This window comes from Camelus bactrianus, chromosome 6 (assembly GCF_048773025.1).
Source record: "Camelus bactrianus isolate YW-2024 breed Bactrian camel chromosome 6, ASM4877302v1, whole genome shotgun sequence".
NCBI lineage: Eukaryota > Metazoa > Chordata > Mammalia > Artiodactyla > Camelidae > Camelus > Camelus bactrianus.
In genome coordinates, this window is record NC_133544.1 from 54,434,648 (window position 1) to 54,451,431 (window position 16,784).

The window sequence follows — 16,784 nt, forward strand, 5'->3', positions numbered from 1 at the left end:
CTATTCATATCCTCTCCTCTCCAAGTTCTTTATATTCCATAGTTTCAGTCCAGAAAAAGACTCTTCAATTATCCTTATACCTAGTTATGAATATACTGATTCTATGGTTTCTATTTGAAAGATGGTTGTGCACATATTTAGCAACAACATTATAGAAATAACTTTTCCTTCAGACTATAGAGAAATGTGCTAGAGAAGACCAAAACAGAAAGTATGGTACTCCTCACTTCTCAGATACAGCCTTATTGTTCTCATTTTAAAGTTTTGAAATCAGGATACATAGCTTATGGTTGGTGTGAACATTTAATACACTGATTTTTTCTTCCCCCTCAAATTCTGTTGGTGCTTAGAGCACAGAAGTACATTATGTCAAAGACATGGCCCACATCTCTGCTTCCCCATGGTCTGTTAAAGAATGTGATGACTATGACAATACATATGCTTCATAAAGCTGGGCTGACATCCTGTTGTCTTCCAGAAACTTGCTGGCTTTCTGCCATACTTATACATTTACAAAATGCATCTGCAGAGTTCAGCATTTTTAATTTTGAGAGGTTAAAGCACTTTAGAAACTGGTTTCTCTTCTGTTTCTCTTCTGTAGTAAACAGGGGTATAATATTCAGTCTCTTACATGTCAAAGAAAGGACCATTGATTTTCTTGGAAAAGACCATTTTTCCCCTCATATAATAACTTAAGCATATTAATTAAGGGCTGTTGTCATTATCTTCATCATCACCATCACTATCACCATCATCATCATGTGGTGGGGGAAAAATTCAACACTGCAGTGTTCCTTCCAGAGTTAAAATTGCTAAAGTTGAAGAGCACATTTGAAAATTAATTATGAAGATGAGATTTTTGGGAATAACTTGGATGGCCTGAAGCCAGTAAAGAAAGAGCTAAACTGCTTTATAAGAAATGAATGAGAATTTGGGGGATTGAGGACCAGTAAGTTAGGGAAGCATGTGGGCTAAAGCAAGATGGAGGGGGAATGAAGGCTGAAATCTGGCCCACTTTCTGATGTCAAGCTGAGTATTGCAAGGCCTTCTGAAGAAGGGCTGCCTTTTTATAAACGTGCACAAAGGTGTCATATGGGCCAGCAGTGACCCCAAGAGGGACCCAGCACAATGCCAAGAGACTACAGTGGATGGAACTGATACAGGGTGATTTCTCCATAAGAAAGAGTGGATCAGGACCCAGTTCAGAAATGTTAATATCCAGTTTAGGTCATTCTGTCCTGGAATATCATCTCCGCCATGACTCTCTCTTTGAGAATATCTGCTTGCATATAGTATGGATGAGTGATGCTTCAGGGAGAAGAGATTTTCTACCTGCCTTAAAAAGCTAAAAAACTTTTGGACAAAATATTTGAAACAACAGTTTCAAATTCAGACATTAGACAACAGGCAGCACAGGACAGTGATGAAAGGAAACAAAAGAAATGAACTCCATGTTTGCCCCAACGTATTCAAACATAAAATTCTATAATCAGCAAAAATATCTTTCAAAAATAAAGGTTAAATAAAGAATTTTTCATATATACAAAAGCTGAAATAATTTATCTGAAAACCAGGATTACCAGAATTGTTGTAAGAAGTTCTTCAGAGAGAAGAAAAATTATATCAGATGAATATCTGTACCCACACAAGGAAATTAAGAGAACTGAAAATAGTAAATATGTGGAAAAATGTAAAAATCACTCATTTTAAATTAGCAATGTTTATTATTTTTCTTGTAAACAAAACAATTATTTATTTCTACAACAAATGTAGAAATAAAATGTATAACAACAAAGGATAGGAGGGAAATTGAAGATGTATGGCTGTAAGGTCCTTACCCTAAATATGAAATGGTATAATATGGCTTCAAGTCACACTGATAAGTTAAAGGTATATACTATATGAACTCTAAAGCAGTCCTAACAAAAACCAAAAGCTAATAGCCAGTAAGTCAATAAAGGAGATAAGATGGAACCATAAAATAGTGAGTTGATCTAAAAGAAGGCAGAAAAAGAGGGAAAAGGAAAAAGATAACAGATAGGACAAATAGAAAAATAGCAAGATGATTGATTTCTTTTTTTTTTTCCTTTTTCTTTTTATTGAAGTATAATTTAAGTACGATGTGTTCGTTTCTGGTTTACAGCATAATGGTTCAGTTATATATATATTATATATTCCTTTTCATATTCTTTTTCATTATAGGCTATGTAAGGTATTGAATATAGTTCCCAGTGTTACACAGTTAGGTCTTTGTTGTTTATCTGTTTTATATATAGTAGTTAGTATCTGCAAATCCCGAACTCTCAATTTATCCCTCCACCCTCTCTCTCCCCCTGGTAACCATAAGTTTGTCTTCTATGTCTGTGAGTTTGTTTCTGTTTTGTAAATGAGTTCATCTGTGTCATTGTTTTAGATTCCACATGTAAGTGATATCATATGGTATTTTTCTTTCTCTTTCTGGCTTCTTCACTTAGAATGACAATATCCAGGTCCATCCATGAAGATGGCTGATTTAAATACAACCATATCCCATATCATAAGTCACATTGTATGTAAATGGCCTAAACACCTTCATTAAAAGGAAGAGATTGGGTACAAAAGCAAGACCCTACTATATGCTGCCTACAAAAAATCCACTTCAAATATAAAGACACATATAGGTTAAAATGATGGAAAAAGATATGCCAAGCTAACACTAGTCAAAAGAAAGCTGCAGGGGTTACATCAATATCAGACAAAGTGGATTGCAAAGCAAAAAATATTAACAAGGATAAAGAGTTTCATTTCATAATGGAAAAGAGCTCAACCCCTCAAAGGACAATCTTAACTGTTTATGCATTTAGTAACAGAGTTTCAAAATACAGGAAGCAAAATACAGGATAGAATTGCAATGAGAAATAGTCAAATTCACAATTATAGTCGGAGATTTCAATGCGTGATAAAACAAGTAGATGAAAATTCAGGAAGGCTATGGAAGACTTGAACAACACTATCAACAAATGTAGTCTAATTAACACTTACAGAACACTCTACCCAGCCAAAGCACATTACACATCCTTTCTTAAGGACACACAGAACATTTATCCAAATAGACCATATTCTGGGCCATAAAACAATATATTCTCAATATATTCAAATACATTCAAAAAGATTCAATAATACAAGGTATGTTCTATGACCAAATAAAATGAATTAGAAGTCAGAGTCAGAAAGCTACTTGGAAAATGCCCAAATATTTGGAAACCAAACAACACTTCTAAGTAAATCACGGATCAAAGAAGAAATCAGAAAGAAATTATAACATGTGGCTTCTTAATTTACATTTCCATTGAGTGAAATAAATTTACTCCTTAAATGCTAATTTATTACACTTCCTCAAATCCCTTCTATTTTTCCTATCCAATCATCATGCAGAAGCAATCTTGACATTATTTTTTAATGTTTAATATATGTATTTTATTTCTGGAGATCTATCTTCTGTCCCTAGTGAGAACTGTTTTATAATGAGGTATCTTTGTCTATTTGAAATGGAGCAGGACCCTTTGGAGCCTTCCCAGGACAGACTTCCCCATGCCCATGTCCTCCACCTGCCTTTTGTCTGTAGAAAAATTTTAGTCAAACAATACATTTAATCAGAGAAATGAGAAAATGCAGAAATAAAGGAAAAGCAGTCAAACAGAACAAAATAATAATAGTTTAGTCATTAAGCAAAGTCAAGGACCTTTAGTTCTCACTCAAAGGCTATAGATGATATTCTGAGCCATATCCTTTGAGCTGTTTTTTGTTTGTTTGTTTTCTGTGGTTTTGTTGTTGTTGTTTGGAGGAGGAGGTAGTTAGGTTTACTTATTTATTCGTAGAGGAGGTACTGGGGATTGAACTCAGGACCTTGTGTATGCTAAGCATGCACTCTACCACTTGAGCTACACCCTCCCGCTCTGAGCTATTTTGAAGATACTGAAACCCCCACCATATTGTTAACTACATGATGACCAGACTGTAGCCATGACACCAGTCCTGCTAACACCCTGACTTTAGCAAGTAAAACTGATTTGGGACTAATGGCCTTTGGAAATAAGAGAATAAATTGTGTTAACTTTAAGTGGCCAAGTTTGTAGTAATTTATTACAGAAGTAATAGGAATCCAAGAAAATTACATAAGAGGCTTTTCAGGGGCAAACATGTGCACATCATTTTCACTCACATCCCATTGAACTTAGTCACACAGCCACTCCCATCTCTCTGGGGTCTGGGGAACGTAATCTCTCCAAATGTCAGGAATTAAAAAAAAAGAAAGAGGATTTGGTGAATATCTGGCCAGTCTCCTCCATAGCCCTTTATGGAAATTTCCAAACCATGGATCCCACCAGTCAAACTGAGCATCTGTTAATGCCTCAAGAGCACCAGGCTCCTGCCCCGTTACAATGACTGTGGTCTCAGTCTTGCATTGAATCCTGTGGTGGGTGATGGTGATTTCACCTGAGTTTCTGAGACCCTCCCATACCAAGTTTATACAAGATCCCCATTCAGTTAAGTACAAGAGAGCAAAAGAAATACCTTTAATGATTTAGAATGTAGTGTATGCTGCCAAGATGCCTTTAAAATGAGAATACACATGTTCTGACTTTCCTCTTTAGAAACTGCAAGGCAAAGGAAATTGTGTAAATGGGGAGGTCAGAGATGTGACTAGAAATGTGGTTGTAGAATATAAAAGAATAAATAATTCAGTACCTTTTCTAAATTAACAAACAGAAGGAAACCTCAAGAGGTCATTTGGTCCAACTCTGCTTGTAGAAGACCCAGATGGAAATCATCCCAGATGGGTCATGGGTAGGGGTTGGGAGGAGATGGAGAGTGGTAGAGACAGAACGGTATCCTCTGATCTGTTCCAAAATCTTTAAGCATGGAGGAAGTTGTATAGATCTTTTCAGTTTTGTCTGAGTCCTCATGGCTGATACTCAGTGTAGTGTCTGCTGGGTGCCTTACACATGGAAGACCTGCTGGCACCCAACTCAGCTGTCTTCTGAATCTGAGGCATCGGAAAACTCTGAACCTCAGTCATACCCCAAGGAAAACTAAACCTCAAGACTTCTCTCTGCCTGGTGGGGCTGAACTGCTGGTTAGAAGGGTGTAGCCCTCTGAGTCCTAAAACTGAGCACGAGCAAGTACGTCTCCCTACCATGAACATGGGCCTCAGTGCATCTGATGCCCCATTCTCTCCAGCCCTAAAGTATGAAGAGAGGAAATAAAGACCCATGTGACTGTCCACCCCTTCCTCTTCCGTTGCTTCCCCTTCTCCCCATCAGGGCTAAAAGGGGCTTGCACTTCTGTCTCACTCTCCACTTCCAGCCCCATGGCAAGGTCTTAGAGGCAGGCAAGAGTATCTTGTTTCCACGGTCACAGAACGCTATGTTATAACTAATTCCACCAGCTGAGTATCTTGCAAATGAGAGCAAGGGACAGCTCTTTCTTGCTCTAGGGCAGTAAACCTCTTGACTCAGGACAGCAATTGAAAGCTAGGGAACACAATTTCAGGATATATTTATACTCAGTATTTTAATGTTTACAAAAATAAGTCCTGTTTCACTAAGTGACAAACCCAGTACTCAAATGCAGTTCTGTCTGACTCAAGTCTTTGCACATGAAGTCATCCTTTAACTTTTTTTTTTTGCTCAAAGTCAGCCTTGCTTTGTAATATATCTTCTAGCTTTTAAATTCCATTTTGTTGCAATCTAGTTAAAATTATTCTTTGCGGTTCCATTAAGGAGTTATGATGGACTTATTCCTGCCTTCAAGATTTAAATCTTTTGGGGTTCTGCTGGCCTGGGTTCTGCTGGCTCTAGTCCTTTTAGTCCCACTCTCAACCTTGAACTTTTTTGCTTTGTAGATGAACCCTCCTTGAATCTCTTGAGTGTGACATCTGTTTCCTGTTAGAATCCTGACTGATAGACAGACAGGAAGTATGTGACTCCACTGCTTGAATTTACGGGGCAGATGGCTAGCTGAGTCACGCGCCCATCCCAAGTGTGGCGTTGTTGCCGCCCAGCCCAGGGGTTACTGTCATTTCCCTGACCCCTTGTGTCAGGACAGTTCACATGACTGAACTTGAGCAGAGATGTTCCTGCCACCAGGCCTGACCCACCAGAGCTTCCCACCCGATCCTGGTGCTTTCTCTGCCCTGTTCAACAGCACCTGAGCCTCCTGGGCAGACATTCCTAATCATTTTTTGCAAAGGAGGCCTGAATTCCTTCTCATAATCTTTTTTTTTAAATAAACTTTTTACTTAGGAATAATTTTAGATTTACAGTGAAGTTGTAAAGATAGTGTCTTAGTCCATTTGGGCTGCCATAACAAAATATCATAAACTGGGTGGTTTATGAACAGCAGAAATTTATTCCTCACAGTTCTGGAGGCTGGGAAGTCCAAGATCAAGGCATCAGTAGACTCGGTGTCTGGTGAGGGCCCACTTCCTCACAGAGAGCATCTTCTTACTGTAACTCACATGGCAGGAGGGGTGAGGGAGCTCTCAGGGGCCTCTTTTGTCACTCATGGGATGCACTAATCACCTCCCAAAGAACCCACCTCCTAATACCATCACCTTGGGGTTAGGATTTCAACATATGAATGTGGGGGGGCATACACATTCAGTCCATTGCAATAGTAGGATTTCCATATACTCCCCACACAGTTTTAGTTTCCTCTACCATTATCATCTTACGTTACTGTGGCATATTTGCCAAAACCAACACTGGTACAGTATTACTAAGTAAATCCCAGGCTTTATTCAGATATCCCCAGTTTTTCCATTAATGACCCTTTTCTGTCCCAGGACGGTAATCCAGGATATCACATTGTCCGTAGTTGCTGTGTCCCCTCAGTCTCCTTTGGTCTGTGGCAGTGTCTCAGTCTTTCCTTTTTTTCATGTCTTTGACAGGTCCTTTTGAGGAGTGAGTACTGGTCAGTTATTTTGTGGAATTCCAGAATAATATTTTAAATGCATGTAATAGGAATATAAAGAAAACATTGAAATGTAGGTATTGGAATTTTTTTAAATTGTGATATAATAGTATATGTGCTTTTTTAAATTAACACATTAAATAACTGGATCTAGTAACTACCTTAACTTTAAAACAGTGGTGAGCATAAACATTATTTTGAGATTCTGTAACAACTGTAATATAACATGAAAATATCTGTGAGTTGTCTTGGAGGCAGTCCTGGGTACCACTAATACTACTGTGATTTTTTTGCCGATAGTAAAGGCTGGAGAAAATAGAGATATAAATTTTTTCCATCCAAGTTTACAGATTCTCTGAATTCTGTGGCCTCTGTGACTGCGTCCTGAAAGGGATGGCAGAAAACCATGAGATGGGAGACCTGAGTTCCTGAATATCTGCATACAGCAGGGACTCCTCTTCCAAACTGTCCCCCATTGCCAAACACATTTTGCCTAAGTAAGAAGTCATATGAGGTTATACCATTGAGGTTTTAGGTTTGGGGTTTTTTTTTAATGTTTATTCATTTATTTTTTAATGTAGGTACTGGGGCTTGAACCCAGGACCTCTTGCATGCTAAGCATTCACCCTACCACTGGGCTATACCTAGCCCCCTGTAGGTTTTAACTATGTCTATTAAAGCAGTTATCTCAACTAACATGGCTCTTAACCTCTAAATTTTATATACATGCATGTAATGACTAACAATACAAAAGCACATATATTTGTATTAAATGAAATTTCTTTTTCTTATGAGTAACAAAAAGCTTAAAGAAAGAGATGTTACTAGAAGAAAGCTGAGATATCTCACTGGATACAAAGAGAAGTTAAACCATCAGTCTTCTCAAAGGGCTGGGGTCAGAGCAGCTCCAGGAACCGCAGCAGCAGCATTCTGGGGTGCTTGCCTCTTATGATAACACATTAACACAACTCAGCTTCCAACTCAGTGGCTGCATGTGTCTGCTAAGATTCTTCAGCAGAGGAATCTGATTGGCGCAGGCAGTTTGAGTCCGATGTCCTTTTCTTGTCCAGTCACCCTTAACCAGGGGACCATGATTGAAACATGGCTTTGGGGTTCCACTATCTCTTGAGTCAGACAGTTGTTCTAAACAAATAATAACAATAGCATTGAAACAAATATCTGAGCTTTTGCTTAAGCCAGATACTCTTCTGTGTGCTTTATGTGGATTGTTATAAATTTCCTCAAACCCTCTGAGATAAATATATGCTATTATTCCCATTTTAACAAAGAAGAAACCAAAGAACAAAAAAGCTCAGAAAAATGTTCAAGGCTTTATGATAATTAAATGGCAAAGCTGAGATTTATACTCAGGCCATCTAATTCCAGAGCCTACATCACTGTTGCCGTATTACAGATGAGGAAACAGGCTCAGAAAGACAGCTTGGCTTGCCCACAGTTACAGGATACAGGGCCAAGATCTGAACAACAGGAGACTGTCCCCAGCGCCCACATCCTTTCCTATCTATTACAGGTAAAGGAGAGGTGGTGGTGGAGGCAACTCCTGGACCCATCTTGAAGGATGGATAGGGTTGGGAGAGGCCAATATGAGAAGGGAAGTCAGTTCAGGCACTGAGAACAGAGACAGCCTGACACTACCTGTACATACCGGAATCTGGGTAGCTCCCCTTCCTGGGCCAGACCATACTCTGATTTTTTTCGCTACAGTGAGAGGGAAAGTTTAGCATCACAAATCAAAGGGTTTCCTAGACCTGCCGTATTATTCCCTACTGAATACAGTGTCCAAACACTGCTTCAAACCCACTGCTGAACTGACGAACTCCTTTATCTGGACACTCTTGGGCCTGGCTGGGCCTGACCAACAATACCAAAGAGAGAAACAGAAGAGGGGGCCAGGGCCTGTGGCTGAGCCTCTGTGGGGGATTTCTAGGCCCTTCGCTCTAGGAGCTGGGAGGGTTTCCTGATCCCTGAAAGTTTCCTTTCTTGGGACTCCTATGACAAAGGTTGAGGCCTGTTCATAAGATTCCTGGGGCTTAACCTCATTAGTCTTTGCTGGAACAATTACTTCAGAAAGCATATTTCCAGAAACCTGTTAATAGTCCCACAGAACTTTTTATTAAAGCTGCAGTGCCTCACTCACCGTTGCACATAAGGTTGTACAATCCAACTACCGAACTGAAATTTCATCCAGGAGAACTCATCTGGAATTGAAAAATTATAAAAGTCATATTTGTCAGTATAGTGAACCTAACTGTCAACGTTAACGTTAACTATCTGTTAGTTGATCAACAGAATAAAGTGACAGCTCTAAAAAAAATAATGTGATATGATTTAGAGAAGACAAGGGATTTCTCAACTCCTGATTCAGTCTTCAAAAGATGAACACATACTATTGATGACAGTGCACTGCGAGTAGACAGAATATCAAAAAATGATTTGAAGTTGTTAAGTTTTTGTTTTTTGGATTGAGCACTTTTCCTGGAGATATCTTGAGTCATCAACATTCTTTGCAGACAAGGACTTTAAAAAAATATTCCAGATTCCAAAATACAGAGAAAAGTAGAAGTGAAAAAGCTTCACACATGCATGAATGAAAAGTAGGGAAGACCTTAGAGAAGTAGTAGAAGGTCTTATTTGGGAAACAGAATTTTCTACTGTGAAGGCAGAAATTATTAACCAGAGCAACAATAGGTTACATGCTGCATATAGTCCAATAATTGTGTAAAATCTTTTAGAATCCTTTTCTCTGTGATCTAAAAAACACAGCTCCATCATAGGTTGCACAAAAGTTGTGTTCTTGAAAATCTGAGTAAAAATGTAATTTTTTGAAATTAAATACTTTAAATATCTGAAAGTTTTCTGACTTTAAAATGAAACGATGGGGAGGATATAGCTCGGTGGTAGAGTGCATGCTTAGCATGCATAAGGTCCTGGGTTCAATCTCCAGTACCTCCATTAAAATAAGTAAATAAAAGATAAATAAATAAACCTAACCCCCCCCCCGAAATAAAGTAAAATCAGAATGATCTGTGGGTAGAATTCTTCTGACAGGTAGTAGACAGCAGGATTCTTAGCCTGCCCCACTGTACCTAGAATGCAAATTAAATCATTATACCACAATTTTATTTCAAGTAATTGTTTGAAAGATTTGCACTCTTATCGCTGTTTTTCTGTAGGGCCCAAATCCTCAAGTGAAATCATGGAATATGACAAAAGACAAGAGAAAGTATATTTAAACAGGGTTTAGTTTCCCTTCTAAACATTTTATATCTGGGCTTAGGGAGTTGGGGAATCTTAAATTTGAGCTGTTACATTATATTAATTATATTATACTATGTTATATATAGTATATTTTCTGACCACTTATGAGTGTCATATTTCAGGTACTTTTTCATATTTCCTCCAGGTTTTATATCTTGTGACTCCACTGCAGCTCTGTGATGGAGAAATGAAGTCATCAAGTCATCAATATTGAAATGTAACATAGAAATAATTTAATGTAATATATGTGCTGCTATTGTTCTGGGCATGGAGCAAAATCAAACTGATCTCTGCATCCCTCCCTCTAGGAACTCATTTTAAATATGGGTAAAAGGAAGTGTGCTAAGCTTTAGTTCAACAATCTTTGGCTTCCAAACAGAATTCTCTAATTTTTGAGGGTGGTGGTGGTGGTAATTAGGTTTGTTTGTTTGTTTGTTTGTTTACAATGGAGTTACTGGGAATTGAACTCAGGACCTCATGCATGCTAAGCATGCACTCCACCACTAAGCTATACCCCTCTCCACCCAGAATTCTTCTAAATAGAATTAGAGGTACTGATATGAATCAGTTAATCTACATGTGCTATGGGGTCTGGGTTCTGTAGATTATCATGTCACTTCTTCTCTTGGTCCTCAGACACCATGGTCCAAGATCAGCTGGTTCACTATTGGTGCTGATTCCCAGGTCTGAATCCTGGGGAACTGGGAGTTGATTGTTTCTCTAAGAGTAATTTTCATCTCTGAAACGTTAGCCTTTCCACCTTCAACCTGCTGTGACATGACTTTTATTTTCTTGACCTTCTAGATATGGTGTCTGTGTTGCTTGCTTGCTTGCTTATTAATTTATTTAAATAAGATGTGGTTTGCTTTTTTAACTCCTAAATTACAGGAAAGGATCAAGGAGTAATGAGATTGACAAATTTATTTTGTTCATCTGATTTGGTCCATTAACTGAAGTCAATAACTTTTAATCTAGAAACTTAATGGAAAAAAATATTTGCAGATATTTATGTAACCTTGGAAGAGGTAGAGTCTTTCTTGGTATTATTACTAAAATAGAAGCCTAATGATGGATCTAAGTACACTAAATTTAAAAACTTTTGCATGTCAACAACATTATAACCTAAAATTAAAAGGCAAAGTTAACTTAAAATATATCTTTATCATCCCAAAAAGGGCTTTTAGTCTTAATGTATAAAGAGTTTTCAAAAGCAATAGTAAAAATATAGGCTAAGAACAGAAATAGATAATTCAGAAAGGAAGAAATACAATTTTCAAATTAATGAACAAACAAAAGTTCAAAGTCACTGGTCTTTCAAGCAACACATGTTAAAACGGGGGGAGGGTATAGCTCTGTGATTGAGTGCGTGCTTAGCATGCTTGAGGCCCTGAGCTTAGCATGCAACAAGGTCCTGGGTTCAATCCCCAGTACCTCCATTAAACAAACAAACAAACAAATAAATAAATCTAAGTTACCCTCCAAAAAACAGACAAAAATAAAGTGAAATGATTTAAAAAAAGAAATACACTAAAAAAAATGAGATTTCATTTTTATCTTGTAAATAAATTGTTCAATGAATGTTTTCTTTCATGTCCGCTATGTGGCAGGCACTGTGGTAGGTACAGAATGCCCATGTAGGAAAGCAGTATAAGGAAAAATGGACACTTCATACAGTTATGGTGGGAATGTAAATTACTACATCATTTTTAGAGAGTATTTTGGGAATGTGTATTTAAAACTTTTGACATAACAATCACACATCTAAAAAATAATCAGGGATATTTTAAAAAATTTAACTACTAGGATGCGCTTTACTTTTTTTTTTTAATAACAAACCAAAGCATAAACAATGTCAATTTCAAACAATGGTGATTGGTTAAATGTACATCTTGCTGAATGCATACTATGCAGTTATTAAAATTTATGCTGAAGAATAGAAATAAATATATTTAACAATATGACATTACAAAGTATGATCTTTTTAAAATTTTACTTTGCTTTGGGATGAGGTAATTTGGTTCATTTATTTATTTATTATTGTTATTGTTTTTATTTGATGGAGGTACTGGGGATTGAACCCAGGACCTTGTGCATGCCAGGCATGCACTCTACCACTGAGCTATACCCTCCACCCATGATAGTTCCTTGTTATCAATCATAAAATATATCTTGAGAACTTTGCCCAGAAAGGAAGGCTCAGATATTAATGAACAACTTTATTATTTCAAGGTTGGGTTCTCTACTTAAGTGTTTTTTTCAGCTATTGATTTTAACTACATAATTACTGTGTGTCTTTGTTGATAATTTTAGTTGGTTGCTCATATCTTAAATCCTGTTTTTTTTTTCCAGAACTAATGATTTTAAATGTTGGCATTTGAGCATGTTTCTGTGCAATGTTCCTGGACTTGGCTTAAACATTGAAATTTAAAATCCTTGGTTCATGATCAGAAGCATTTGAAGTCAACCTATGTGACACTTCTTGACCTTTGTCGCAAGGACACACCTGACCTTCCTACTGGTTGTGTATAAATCCCAGGCATTAATTGTAGCTCCAGTCTTCTCTCTCCACCTAAGAAGTGGCACATTGTAGGCATTACCTTCAAACCAAAAACAAAGTATTAGGAAATATTGGCACTTTTTATCAGCAGCAAGTTACTGGAACATTCCTCCTGACACTTCATCGCACTACACTGACACCACATGATGCCTCATGACTCCTAGTGAAAAACATCCCCCTAGGAAACAAAAAACAAAAGACAAAAAATAAAGTCATCCCTGTCATGTTGGAGAATAACCCTTCTTGGAGCAATAATTTAACCTCTCTATGCCTCAGTTCTCCTGACATACAAAATGAAAGCTACAAGTTCTCGTGAAAATATCTGGAAGTTTAACATTATTGTTTTGAGAGCTTCGATTCAATAAGATAGGACGGGAGGGAATCAAATGTGGAGAGCCTGGAATCATAGGCTGAGGAGTTGGACCTTCATTTAATGGAGACTTCTGAAGATTATTAACAGGGTAATAGCATAATCATGAATATCTGTGTCTTAGGAGGAAAACTGGCAGCAGTGTATAGAATGGTAAGAGAGAGATAGAAATAGTCTGAGAGTATTGTAAAGAGTCAGACAAGAGATGCTGAGGGTAATTGCTGTGGAAAGGGATTGGGAGGAGGAATGAGACCAGTTTAAGAGGTAAGGCCAGATAATCAATTACAGAGACAATAAGATTTGGTTACTAAATGGTGTGACGAGTGAGGGAGAGGAAGGAAGGATTTGAATGGGACTTTGAGGTTTCAGGCCTGAATATCTGAAGATGCTAATGCCATTAACTGAATGGAAGCCAACATTGCTTGTGGGCACGTGTGTGTAACAGGAGAAGTGGGGCAGGGGTTAAGGAATGATTCTGTCATATCTCAGTTTCCTGTAGACACCCTTGTGGTGCTATACAGCTGGACAGTTAGAGTAGGTCTGGAGACATTCCTTGGTGTAAAGGAAAGGAATACTCTTGTAATGTGAACAGCTCGTTTTTATAGTGCTCAACCATTAGCGCCCCAAACCCTGAAATAGTTATTACCTCACCAGCAGTAAAAGCTTGATTACAGCCCCTGGCTGATGACTGTATGAAGGGCCTTGGTTCCCACAGCTTCTACTGGCAAAATGTTAATTGTGATTAATTATCGTGTGGCACCATACAAAGACTAGATGATTTTCTGTGGCTTCAGGAGGGCTTTTGCTTGGTTTTACACGGCTTGCCTCAGGGAAGGAAGTGGACAGCTCCCCGGTGGCCTTCAGCCCTTCCCGGGTCAGAGCCGACCAGCCGCGAGCTGTCCCCAGTCATGTGAGTCTGGGCCACCCCGTCCCTCTCGGTCGCAGGTGCTTCGACCTTGGGCGGGAGCCCCGCTTTCCTTCTTCCGCCCTCTCGAACCCCAGCCCAGCGCCGGCGCGGGGCGGGGCGGGGCGGGGCGGGGCCGGGCTGCTCTGAGGCCCCGCCGCCGGTCCCGCCCCGCTTGCTGCCGCCGGCTCCCTCCGGCCCGCGGTGCGGTGCGCGCCTGCGCTGGCCCTCGCCTCGGAGCAGCCATGATGGTGGGTGTTCGCGGCGCCGAGCCCCGGGCGCGCGGTGGGGGCGGCGGGCGCGGGGCGGGCGCGGGGGCCGCGCCGGACTGGCACTAATGTCTCCCTTTGTGTCTCCCCCACTCCACCCTCTCCCCCGGCGCGCCGGGCCCCGCCGACCTCGCAGGAAGGCCTGGACGACGGCCCCGACTTCCTCTCGGAGGAGGACCGCGGAGTAAGTTCTGCTTCCTTCTCGTTCGCGGGACCCTCCCTTCCCCGCTTTGGTCCTGGGGTGTGGGACTGGAGGGGGTCCCCGGCCGCGCGGTACCCCCTCCCCGCCAGCCTCCTTTCGATTTCCTCGCCGCACCGCGCCCCGCCCTCTTGCAGCCCTTCCTCTCTCGGGGCCGTTCGGTTCTGATTTCCCGGGAACCCGCGGCCGCTCGGCTCCCGCCCGGGCTCGGCCCCTCGGGTGGACCTACTCTCCCGCCCAGGTCCGGGTGCAGGTGGGGAAGTGAAGGTGGCGGCTGGAACTGAACCACCCCCCTCCCCCGCCACGCTGGGTGCTATGAAAACCCATTGTCAGACCTTCCTGTCTGAACCCTCAGTTTCCCCTTGGGAACCTTTCGAACCCGCTCCCGCCTACTCTTGTCTCCCTCTAAAACATAGTAGTACCGACTTGTTCTAAATTACCCTTTTGCGAAGGATTTTTACAGTCCCCGAATCTTTAACCTTTCTCAAATATCCTACCAGATTTTGCAAAGTGCTGGCAGCTCGCAATACCTTTACTTTTCTGAATATCCAAAAAATAATGTTTTGCAGAGTTCCCTTGGTAATTTGAAGCAAATTGCATTTCACTTCAGAAAGGGCCTTCAGGGCTCCTATTCTTCCCTCCCACTCTCTCCCCGTATTTACCTTGGCCGAAGGCTGGTAATCTGTATAGTAACTTGTACAAGTGAGCGCTTGAAAAATATCGATAAATGATGTTTGCAGCTCAGCAAGGTTCGGTGGTTCCTTCACATTTATCAGCCTGCACTTTAGTTTTCCGTTTTGCGTTTACGTATTTATCTTAGCTAGCGTTAGAGACACATCTGTTAGTCGATTTTTGGCAGGTGATAAAGTACTGTTATAGAATGTTAATACTATTTTTTTAAATAAGAGATAAGGTAGTTAGTATTACCTGATGACCTTTTGTAAAGCTTTAAAATGGTAAGAAAGATGCAGAGGTTGCTGCATACTTTTATAAATGATGAGTTAATTTCTCAGTTTACACAAAAGCATCATTAAAAATTTCTAGGTAGAGCAAAAGCATATATAGGACTTCTGGTTATTTCTAAGAATTTTAGCTTCTAGTGACTTAACACAAAGTGTGTGTGTATGAAGGTGTATATGTATCTTCTGGGATAAGGTAGTGGAGTTAGATGACCACTTGTAAGTTATATTTTGGATTTTAAGATAGGGGTAACCAGCAGAGTTCTTTAGTGAAATGAGAAGAACTGATTATAGCACAAACTGATTTTTCTAAATATAAAGCTTATGGCTTTCTTTATTTAGATAACAACTTTGTGTCTTATATTTGCGGTCTACCAGGAAAGGCAAATAGGATTTGCTTTCTTGTAAAATCTGACTAATTTTCAGTGGAAGTATTGATTTTTTTGAGTATTAGTGTTGGTGTGAAAAATAGAGTATTTTCTGGTGAATGTTTGTATTCCAGGCTTTAGGCCTTTGGTGAGATTTTCTTAATGGAGCTGTAACCACTGAAGTAATGTGCCCAAAAACTTTTTTTATGTATTACAAAATTAAAGGAAGAGGGAGACAAAGAGCATGCCTGACCAGGTTCTTAATAGAATCTTGTAGGTGAAATTTTTAATATGAAAATGGAAAAAACATTGCCATGAATTTTAAAGTGTTTAGAATGTCATGATGAATATATTTACATGTCCAGTTCTTCCTTATTTTTGTCCTGGAACTGGGTGAATCATAGTAATAATTATAGCTGGGCACTGTGTTAAACACTGTATAAGCATTGTTTCATTATATCCTCTCGTCATCCTTGTGAAGGTTGATGGGGTATATAACTCAGTGGCAGAGTGCATGCTTATCATGCACAAGGTCCTAGATTCAATTCTCAGTACCTGCATTAAAAAAGAATTACAGAAAAAAGTCCTTGTGAAGCTTCTAGTATCCCCCTTTTACAGATGAGAAAGCTGAGCCTCAGAGAAACCAAGTAAGTAGTCTGAAGTCACATAGCCAATGAGTGGGAGAGGTGGACTTTAAGCCGTGTTGCTGACATCCAAGCCAGTGCACATATTTCTCAGAGTCGCCTTAAAACACTTGCATCAGGGTCACCTGGGGTGTTTGAAGAACAAAAGTCAAAAGTTTCTGGGTCCGCGCCCTAGTGAATCAGTCTCTTGAGGTTGGGAGGACAGACAGCTACTTTTTTAACAAGCAAGAAGGTTCTGTTGTACACCGAAGTTTGATTATGGCTGCACGAGGTTATCCTGC

At 39.7% G+C, this 16,784-nt stretch overlaps 1 protein-coding gene and 1 non-coding gene across 2 annotated transcripts in view; one reads left to right on the forward strand and one right to left on the reverse strand.

Annotated features, from left to right (window-relative positions):
- Positions 1-12,290: 12,290 nt before the first annotated feature.
- Positions 12,291-12,363, reverse strand: TRNAA-GGC (transfer RNA alanine (anticodon GGC)). The gene has a single exon. It is a non-coding gene; the product is annotated as a tRNA-Ala (tRNA).
- Positions 12,298-16,784, forward strand: part of SNX6 (sorting nexin 6) — a 42,587-nt gene continuing 38,100 nt past the window's right edge. Inside the window, exons 1-2 of the mRNA XM_074365658.1 lie at positions 12,298-14,315; positions 14,470-14,517. Of these exons, the coding sequence (XP_074221759.1) occupies positions 13,935-14,315; positions 14,470-14,517 (429 nt within the window). The 5' untranslated portion in view covers positions 12,298-13,934. The remainder of the gene's footprint in view (positions 14,316-14,469; positions 14,518-16,784) is intronic.